The sequence below is a fragment of the Jaculus jaculus genome, chromosome 16 (genome assembly GCF_020740685.1).
Source record: "Jaculus jaculus isolate mJacJac1 chromosome 16, mJacJac1.mat.Y.cur, whole genome shotgun sequence".
Lineage (NCBI taxonomy): Eukaryota > Metazoa > Chordata > Mammalia > Rodentia > Dipodidae > Jaculus > Jaculus jaculus.
Window position 1 is genome coordinate 14049218 of NC_059117.1, and position 11034 is coordinate 14060251.

General features: G+C 43.2%; 1 protein-coding gene across 1 annotated transcript; it reads left to right on the plus strand.

Annotated features, from left to right (window-relative positions):
- Positions 1 to 360: 360 nt before the first annotated feature.
- Purb (purine rich element binding protein B) lies at positions 361 to 8609 on the plus strand. Its single transcript, XM_004652701.2, has one exon. The coding sequence runs from the start codon at positions 361 to 363 to the stop codon at positions 1309 to 1311; it is 951 nt and encodes a 316-aa protein (XP_004652758.2). The 3' UTR covers positions 1312 to 8609.
- The last annotated feature ends 2425 nt before the right edge of the window (positions 8610 to 11034 follow it).

Below are 11034 nucleotides of genomic sequence, written 5' to 3' on the forward strand. Positions count from 1 at the left end.
CGAGAACGCACCCGCCACGACCAGCTGGCCCACGCCGCCCGGGGCGCTCGCCGACGCGCCCCGTGACGTCACCCCTGCGCCCCGCCGCCGCCGTGGCGCGAGGCTCTTCCGGTCCGGCGGCGACGGGAGGGGCGGGGTGACGCCACGGGCCGCGCGCGCGCCGGAAGCGGGCCGGGTCTGCGCGGAAGCGGCGGGGGCGGGGCGCGGAGGCGATGGGGGGCGGCGGCGAGCGGCGATGAGCGGCGGGCGCGCGTGAGGAGCCGGCGGGCGAGGCTGGGGGGCCCGCGGAGCGCGAGCCGCAGGGCGGAGGGCGGGGGCGCGAGCGCAGCGGGCGGCGGCGGCGAGGCGGCGGCCGAGAAGATGGCGGACGGCGACAGCGGCAGCGAGCGCGGCGGCGGCGGGCCCGGCGGCTTCCAGCCCGCGCCCCGCGGCGGCGGCGGCGGCGGCGGCGGCGAGCAGGAGACGCAGGAGCTGGCGTCGAAGCGGCTGGACATCCAGAACAAGCGCTTCTACCTGGACGTGAAGCAGAACGCCAAGGGCCGCTTCCTGAAGATCGCCGAGGTGGGCGCGGGCGGCTCCAAGAGCCGCCTCACGCTGTCCATGGCGGTGGCCGCCGAGTTCCGAGACTCCCTGGGCGACTTCATCGAGCACTACGCGCAGCTGGGTCCCAGCAGCCCCGAGCAGCTGGCGGTGAGCGCGGAGGAGGGCGGCGGGCCGCGGCGCGCGCTCAAGAGCGAGTTCCTGGTGCGCGAGAACCGCAAGTACTACCTGGACCTCAAGGAGAACCAGCGCGGCCGCTTCCTGCGCATCCGCCAGACCGTCAACCGCGGCGGCGGCGGCTTCGGCGCGGGCCCGGGGCCCGGGGGCCTGCAGAGCGGCCAGACCATCGCGCTGCCCGCGCAGGGCCTCATCGAGTTCCGTGACGCGCTGGCCAAGCTCATCGACGACTACGGAGGAGACGACGACGAGCTGGCCGGCGGCCCCGGAGGCGGTGCCGGCGGCCCCGGGGGCGGCCTGTACGGAGAGCTCCCGGAAGGCACGTCCATCACGGTGGACTCCAAGCGCTTCTTCTTCGACGTGGGCTGCAACAAGTACGGGGTGTTCCTGCGGGTGAGCGAGGTGAAGCCGTCCTACCGCAACGCCATCACCGTGCCCTTCAAGGCCTGGGGCAAGTTCGGAGGCGCCTTCTGCCGGTATGCCGACGAGATGAAGGAAATCCAGGAGCGACAGCGGGATAAGCTTTATGAGCGTCGCGGCGGGGGCAGCGGCGGCGGCGACGAGTCCGAGGGCGAAGAAGTGGACGAGGATTGAAACCAGGCAGCTTGCCCTCCCGGCCTCCCCCCCACCCCGTCACCATCCCGCTTGGCTAGAGCGTTCCCTTTCCTGCTCATTCCCCACTCAGTTAGTGGAGAAGGGAGCAAGGGGGCCGCAGAAGGAGAAAACGAAATTTAAAAAAATAATAATATACTTAATAACCATAAGAAAACAGTCACAATTAGAGAAAAGCAGTAAAGTTCCAAGGAACTGCCAGCCACCTGCGAGGGGAGGACAGCCGCGTCTCCTCACCTGCGAAAGCGTCTCAGCTTCTGTTGTTTCCCAGCCGAGGTTTGTAAATTTCATCAGGATAACCCTGGAGGGGATAGATCTTCCTACGTCTGGGACAAAAACCACCTCTGAGTTACCCAGACCTGTTCATTTATAATAGTTGAGTTTTTGTCATACCTGGGTAATTTTAGTCTGATGAGCTCTCCAGGCCTCACTGTGGCAGCATCTATCCCTTCACCTCCATTGAAATCAGCATTTTGGATTTAGATCTGAATGGAATCTTTGAGAAGAGGCCTTTGCAGTTATCCAGTTCTGAGTACAGGTTTATGAAAAGGAATGCAATTTTACACAATCATAGGGCAAAATAAGAATTTAAGAAGCCATCGGAGAATTCAGAAACAAATTGGGTCCATTAAAAAAAAAAAAGGTTTTGCATGGAATCTGGACCAAGGCCAGTGCTTATTTCTTTGTAGAACTGTTTCCGGGATGCAAACACATTCAGATATCGATGCTTGAACTAGAATCCATTACTGAAATAGTTTGAAAAAATAAAGCAATTTTACATTGGGGATTGCTAAGGTAGGCACAAGAAGTCAGGCATAAAGCACAAGGCAGACTGTTTGAGTGGATTGGTTGCTGCTCACTAAAGTTCTTCCCTTGATCTCTAAATGTGGAGATCATTACCAAGAAATGGTTTAGGTATCAATGAGAGCCAGATCCCTGTGGCTCCACTGTGTGAGCCAGTGAATTAAGGCTAATTCGGCTGTTAAGGCCACTGGTTGGCTACATTTTAAACCGTAAAACTTGACTATCTGCAAAAGGAACTGTGGCTATAGGCCTGAGCTTTAATGAAGTATACATGCTCACAGAAGTTGGAAATAACCAAAACTGAAGTCTTAATTTACCTTCAGTTTAATCTGTGGATTTATTCAAATACTAAAGTTCCTCAGGTCCACAATTCCAGCGTCATTTATTCTTTTAAAATAAATTTTTAAGAACTTGTTCCATTGTGTTCAGTACCTCACAAAGTTGGCAAATGATGGATGAGTGATTCAAGCAGTGCACCCGGTGGAAGCTGAAATCCATCTGTGAATGGAACTGAAGTGAACGTGAATGCTGACTATATCCTGGAAGCGTTTTTATACCATCTTGAAGTTTCAACAAACTGGCATTTGCCAGTTTATCCAGCTGTCTTTCAAGAATAAAAGTTGGGGTTTTCAAGGATTGCCTCTTATATATTTTAAATGGATTTTCAGTAGAGATGATTTTTACTAATCTAGTTAATCCTGCCCATCAAAAGGTATTCCTAGAAATGTCTTTGACCTAGGTAACTTTGAATTGAATGGGAGCTAATGTGCTTTCCAAAGTCTTCAGGTATTTGACACCTTCTCAACCAGGAGGCAAGTAACCCCACCTCCACAATCTTAGTATTTTTTTTAATTGCATGCCTGCCCTTTACTTGAGCTGCCTTTTTAATTTATTGCATATCCTTTTTATTATCTTATTTTGGTATTATTCAATCTATACAATCTTTTTGTATTTATTGGGAAGTAAGTAATATACAAAAAGGTCATTTTCATGTATTTGTGGCTGAAATGGAGGGACATAATTGTGTATATAAAATTAGGCTTTTTTTTAAAAAAAAGAGACTATGATTCCAAATACTGTTGATTTTAGACTTAAAAATTGAAGAGCCACAAACATTGGTGCCCTTTTCAGACTATTTCTCTACTCTCATCATCCACAGTAGAATTTTTAAACAGGTTTTTTTTTTAAAGCTTTTCTTTTAAATTTTTCTCCGTTGCAAAGAATGTTTCCTAAATTGTATGGGAGCAATAGTATTTTTGATGTTTTAATGACATCCGTATACTTGTACTGTATTTTGTACTACAAGGCAGCTGTTTTCAATAATGTCCTGCTGTATTCTATGTGTTTTGAGTGTTTATTTCTTTGCTGCGGAGAACAAATTCCTGGTTTTAGAAAAGGAGCTGAGAAGTTAGCATTAGGTTTGTGGAAACTGTTTATAAGTTTCAATCTCTGAGGCAGCAATGAAAATCAAGGTTGCTATTAGTTGATTGCTGTAACTTTTTGATTTCAAATCATGTACAATTCCTGTATAGACCAAACTTGTTTTCTTGCTTCAGTGGTGGTTCTGTTGCTCAGCTGCAGTGAGCCAGTTCAATTTTGCAAAGGTGCAGTACCTCTCCTTTTCAAGGGGTTGGTTTATTATTATTTTCTTTTTATTTGGCTGAATTGCAGTAACTAGCCTTGCCTTTCTATTCTGTAGAAATGACAGGGTCTTCACAATCCTTCACCGTGGCTACTAAGCTATAATTAGCTGAATAGAAAGAATGTGGAAGTGGTCTAAGGCATATAGAGTATATGCCAAGAACACTACCATATATGGCATCAGCTTTGGTTACCAGAGAAATTTTCTTAGTCATTAGACCATATAACAGTAATATATCATATGTAAATCTTTCGATATCAATTTGAGAATCCTCCAAAAAAAGGAGCAAAGAATGCATAAGCTATGTGTTGGCAAAAGTAATTTATATTAAAATTTTGACCTGCCTATGTAAGATTAAGTGGTAAATGTCATAGTGGTGGGTTTTTAAGTCTTAACCAATCTCTAAGGTTTATTTCTCCTGCACGGGGTGGTTCATGGCCTCTCTTCCCACTGTAGGAAGATTGCAGAAGGATGTGGATTAATTGTAGCATTTCACTGATCCTCATTCCAGACACTAGGGACAATAGAAATCTGCAAAGCATGGAGATTTGTTCATAAATATTAGCTTATTAAAGGAAATGGTCTTTGTTAATTCCAGTCAGATAATTGGATTGTACAAACTGAGAAACAACTTTTTTGCTTTTGTTTTTGTTTTTCTAACTGCTTCTATGAACGATTTAGAGTTTGTTTTTCTTTTGAAATTTGGTAAATATCCCAGCTAATGAAAATGGTTACATTCCTAAGAAGAAAGGAACTAAACTCCCTTTCAAATTATTGGTGAAATGTTTCTCAAACTATTGTATACAGAGGCGTGAAGTCAATTAGGAATAGAATCAACAAGGAAAAAAAAATGTGCCTACTTCTCCTTCTTGGTTTCTATTGTCCCTACACATTTCAGCAAGTGGAACAACAGTTTCATCAGCAAATATTTCAGTGCATATGCTGCACAAAACAAAAATCTGTATGGCACCAAAAATCAAAGCAAACCAAAAACCCAAACACCCTATGTATCTGTTGGAGGCATGTAGGTGGTATAAATGACTGTAGCTGTGATGCACACATGGCTGCTTGTCGTGTCACTTTCCATAATTATTTACTGCAAAATGATTGAGAGGATTTTGGTGCAGGCAGCCATTAACCTCCTGCTTGCTTTGTTACCTTTGGATCACTTTGCAGTAAATTGCAGGTCTTTTAAGAGAGTCAAGCTTCGGTTTTCTCAAAACAAAACAATTATCCTGTCTTATCTGAAAATGCAGGGTTGTGGGCAAAAGAGGCTGGTTATAATAATGCCCTCATATTGAGTGGTCTGTAAACGGCTACACACTAAGGCACTATAGTTGCTGAGAATGCTTTGTTACATGTGACCTTGACTGGTTTTACCGGGTGTAGAATATAATCTACACACAGAGCAACTATTTGTATCTACCTTGCTCTTGAGGTGGATGAACATGAGAAGCTGGAGTGTGTGAGCCATGCACATAAGTATTCTTCACTGTAAATTTTGTTTTCATTTTTAACCCAATTATGGTACTTTGTCCAATGCACAACTGATCTCTCAGTAGATATTCATTTGAAAATAGTGTGGCCTTGAACAGTGAGAAGGGGAAGAAGTGACTTTTTTGCTTATGTAAAAATGACTTGTTTGCTGAGAATAGTCGTTCTGCAGCACTCTTAATAGAATGTTTTTGTTTGGGGAAAGTTGATGTTTTTGACCCTGGAAGCTAGTTCAATTGAATTTTTGTCTATTTTTAGGAAGATCAGAATTGCTCTGATGAATAACAAAATTGACTGCTTTGAGGTCCAATCTCAGGTTTTAGAATATAGTGGTAGGAAAGCCCAGTATTGCTAATTCTTAAAACAATTTTAATTTAATATACCCTAAAAGTCACATGCATAAGGCCTGTTCAGAGAGCAGAGCCTCCATCATTTTTGCTCCTTTTCCACTTTGTGCTTCACTTGAAAAAGTGTCAAGTGATTTTGCATTGCCTATTTCCGTTTAACCCCTGACATACTTCTCAAAGATATAAAGCACTTTTTTGAAACACGTGAATCATGGTTTCTCAGGCTCCCCTAGATAATCTGCTTATGAATATTGTTCTAACTCTATGTAAAGAGAGTAGAGATCTTTGCTAATGCTAGAAAGTTTATATTATTGATCCAGAATGCATTTTGCTAGTTTCCAATGGATGGGAGAGTAAACAATGCTGCATTCACAATTTAATAAGTTACTTTCCCTTGAGCCTTAAGGTAACTTTTTCTTTTCTGTCAACAATAGCACTGAAGTTGTAGTAAATGAATGAGATTATCAGTTTTCAGGGTTGGTTTTAGAGTACTGTAAATCAATTAGCTGTCTTCCTAAAGAGTTACAACTCCCATTGAGTTTATTGAATAATGGGTGTGGGGAGGGGGGCTAGGGAAGGGGGAGGAATAGTTTATAGAAAAGAAAAAAGAAAAAAAAAGATTTACCTTAAGAAAATATAGACAAAAAAAAGTTCATGTCCTGTCCTCTTTGAAATTCCAGATGTAAGGTAGAAATGGCAAATAAAACTTCATTTCTCCTGCTTTAAATTTAGAAAAATTAAGTTATTTTCACTTAGCCCCCAGTTATACTGATGTATCTAACATTATATTGTTTTAAAGTCGCCTTTCTCAGTCTTCAGTTTTCAGACTTAGTTTCCACTACAAAAAGATTTAACTTTTACTAATGAATGTGATCCAGTTGTCAGTGCTAAAACTTAAATTTGGAAAATGGAAATATAATAAAAATTGCATCATAAAATCTTATTACCCTAGTGATTGATGCCCACTTGCTATCTGTACCCCTAATCCAAGTAAGGCCTTTATGAATGTATTTTATATTTCCTAATGAAGTAGGACATAATGTCATCAATGTAATCACTTGGATTCACAATCTTCATTTGAAAATCTAATGCCTCTTGTATTAGTCATTCTAATTGGGTAGGTAGAGCCATGTTAAACAATATCCAATGCCATATTGATAGTTCACTGCTCAGTAGGACTTTTAATGATGGGGTCAGAACTTTATTAGAAGTTAAAGCTTTATCTTTTGTTCATAGATGAGTTTTAACAAAAGGTTTTTAACTGTACTTTTCAATTAACATGAGATTTTGAATATAGTAAAGCCAAATTTTAATTCACCTACATCATGTCTGTAATCCGCTGACGTGAATGAAAGGGTGTTGGTCATATAATTTCTGTGGGTCCAGAGTTCTGGAGAGCGTGCAGTTATCTATCCGTGCCCCAGCATATGCAGAAGCCTGAGTGTCTTTCTGCTACAGGAACTCTTCATTGATAAATCTAAGATTCATTTAGACTATCTCTTATTTCTAAAAGGCAGAATAATGTGTGCCTGTGCTGCAAGATCAAGCTGATTAGTAAAATCTTAATATTGGGAATGGAATAATAAGAGGATTGTTTCTTCCCTTTTACAGTTTATAAGTGCAGAGAGTCCTAAGAACATGAACACAACCATATCACTGAGCATTTTGTGTTGTAGAAGTTTGGGAACTTCATTTTAAAATTACTAGGCATAAATAAAGCCCTTTTCTCCAATCCCATATGTCATACTCCTGTGCACAAAAGCTCTAAGGAGTTCTAGAAGTCAGTAGGTTGGGCAAAAAGTCTAGAAACTTGACCAAGTCAGTGTGACATGCTTTACAAAGAGCCCATGGTTATGCATTTTGGTAGCAGGCAGGTGTATTTGAGAGTGTTTGTTTTTTTTCCCCCAGTGACAGTGTTGAAGTTTATTAGAGTCATCAGTGTATTGGACCTTCTTTCTGAAGTCAGAACAGTTGTTACTAGGCATCTGTTCTTCCTCCTTGTCTTCATACCGATGTCCTTCCAGGGGGATTCTGTACAACCACCAGTCTCCTGAGTGCAGTGCAGATGACACACTGTTCTCTAGGGATCGTCACTGCCCGTCTTGTCCACCAGTGGCTTCCTTAGACTAGGCTTTTCACTCCAAAGCTGGGACTGATGTCCTCATAGAGAATCTACAGAAGTAATTTGAATTAATCAAAACCAAATCTTGATAGCAGGAGACAGCTTCCTGGTCTAGATGTACAATTAGAGTTTAGGTTGGAAATTACTTTAAAAAGGGTTTTTTTTTGGGGGGGGGGAATGTCTTCAGTCTCTGTGTAAATACCAACATGCTTATTATGCATTGTAAACTAAGTGTGTATGCCTATGTATGAATTTGTAGAGCTGATTTCTACTTCAAATGAAGCTGCACCTTTAATTTTATAAGGTCCCCTCCACCTGAAACCTTATAAATGTTTGTAAATAGAACACTAAAATTTGTAGTGGTAGGATCAATTTGGGAATATCTGCTGAGAGACCAAAAAGTTCATTTTTTTAAGTACCTTGGTTAAAGAGTAAAGATTATTCCTCTTATTTTTAAAAGAAGAATGCACTTTAACAAACATAGAGCTGCATGGGCAATTCAAACAAATCCATGAAGTGCAGTACCCATTCAGAAATCACACTTCCTGAAAACCGTTCAAAAGCAGAGTCCAGACGGGCTGGTGATGTCACTGCCTGCAGGCTGACGCTCAGATTCTGGTGCATTGAGAGAAGAGCAGGGCTGCTTCAGAGCAATGTGAAAACAGCCAGAAGCTTCGGACAGGTCTGTAAAATGGCGGGTCCCGGATTTACCACTAACTAGCAAAACTGACAGAAAACTCATAGAAAAAAGTTTAAGAATCCTTCCTGCTGGTGTGCACTCCTTACAATAGCAGACTTTTGCAAATGGAGTTTTACAGTCTATATTTAAAAATTGTATGTTTGTAACAAATAAAGTATGCGGAAAAGTGAACAACCATCTTGTGCTAGTGTTTTTTATTTACTGAAGGCTTCATGTGGTGATTGGATGGGAAATGTCACTTGTTGGGATTCAAAATGGGAATGGGCCAGTTGTGGTGGCACATGCCTCTAATCCCAGCATTTGGGAGACAGAAGTAGGAGGATTGCTATGAGTTCAAGGCCACCCTGATACTCCATAGTGAATTCCAGGTCAGCCTGGGCTAGAGCGAGACCCTACCTTAAAGAAACAGAAGGCTAGAGAGATGGCTTAGCCATAAAGGCAGCTAACTCACTTGCCTGCAAAGCCTAAGAACTCATTTGAAACTCCAGGTCCCACATAAGCCAGACACACAGTAATGCAAGCACATGCATCTCGAGTTTGTTCACAACAGCTGAGGACCTTGGGCCCAACAAAAAACATGGGAATAGGTTTGAGGTATTTGTACTTGGAATGACTTGAAAATATTGCATATTTCACCTGACCACTGGACAGTTTTATAACCATTTACTAGTGTTTCTGTGACATTTTTCTAGTGAGCAGTCTGTGGAGTGAATAGAATTGCTAATTTTGCCTGCTGTGGTGGCACACACCTTTAATTCCAGCATTCAGGAGACAGATTGCTGAGATCAAGGCCACCCTGAGATACATAATGAATTCCAGATCAGCCTGGGCTAGAGCAAGACCCTACCTTAAAAAAAAATTAATTGCTAATTTTATGCTTTGGTCCGTAATTCTGACACTTTTTCCTATTTTTTTTTTTTTTAGCATTTTTTGTTTATTTATTTGACAGTGACAGACAGAGAAAGGCAGAGAGAGAGAGAATGAGTGCGCCAGGGCTTCCAGCCACTGCAAACAAACTCCAGATGTGTGTGCCCCCTTGTGCATCTGGCTAACGTGGGTCCTGGGGGATCAAGCCTCGAACTGGGGTCCTTAGGCTTCACAGGCACGCGCTTAACTGCTAAGTCAGCCCTTTTTCCTATGTTTTTGGAAGCACAAAAACTTGCTGTCCTAGCTGTTCACTTACTGTTTATAAATATAGGGGACTGCTTAAAAGACAAAATAGGTCAGCCTTCTCTTGCCCTGATATTAAAGGAGAAAGCCAAGCTAGAGGCTAAAAACATGGCTCAGTGGCTAAGGGTTCTTACTTTCAAAATGCCCTGGGTTCTCTAGTACCTATGTAAAGCCAGATGCACAGAGTGGTACGTACATCTGGAGCTTTGTAGTAGTAGGAGGTCCTGGTGTTCCCATTCATTGCCCCTCCTCCTCATTGCAAATTAAAAAAAAAAAAAAAAAGTATCCATAGGTCCTGGCCAGAGATCCTGAGCTTTTTGTCTTAGAAAGTTTTCACACTGTTAACCTCTGGTCTCCACATGGGCACATAATTTTTTTTTTTTAAGTGTGCCCCCAGTCTCTAAAAATCCTTCTCTCTTGGATTTAAAAATTTTATTTATTCGGACTGGAGAGATGGCTTAGCGGTTAAGCACTTGCCTATGAAGTCTAAGGACCCCAGTTCGAGGCTCGATTCTCCAGGACCCACGTTAGCCAGATGCACAAGGGGGCGCACACGTCTGGAGTTCATTTGCAGTGGCTGGAAGCCCTGGCGCGCCCATTCTCTCTCTGCCTCTTTCTCTCTCTGTCACTCTCAAATAAATAAATAAAAATGAAGAAATTATTTATTTGACAGAGAGAGAAAGAATGGGCACACCAGGGCCTCCAGCCATTGCAAATGAATTCTAGACACATGCACCACCTTGTGCATCTGGTTAATGTGGTTCCTGGGGAATCGAACCTGGGCCCTTTGGCTTTGCAGCCAAATGCTTTAACAGCTAAGCTATCCCTCCAGCCTAGATTTTTATTATATTTTTTTCTTTGCACAATTTTTATTAACATTTTCCATGATTATAAAAAAATCCCATGGTAATACCCTCCCCCCTTACTTTCCCCTTTGAAATTCCATTCTCCATCATATCCCCTCCCCATCTCAATCAGTCTCTCTTATTTTGATGTCATGATCTTTTCCTCCTCTTATGATGGTCTTGTGTAGATAGTGTCAGGCACAGTGAGGTCATGGATATCCAGGCCATTTTGTGTCTGGAGGAGCATGTTGTAAGGAGTCCTACCCTTCCTTTGGTTCTTACATTCTTTCCGCCACCTCTTCCGCATTAGACCCTGAACCTTGGAAGGTGTGATTGAGATGTTACTCAGTACTGCAGTCACTTCTTTCTAGCACTATGATATCTTCTGAGTCATCCCCAGGTCACTGCCATCTGAAGGAGAAGATTCTCTCTGCTCCTGCTTGGGTCCCACTGTTGGTTCAAGTTGGCGTGGCCGGGTCCCTGGACCACTGCTCTGTTCGCTGGAGCTGGGCACTGGTGTTGGTGGGGAAGGAGAGGCTGCTGATGCTGCTCTAGTCCTCTCACTGGTCCACGTGTTCTAC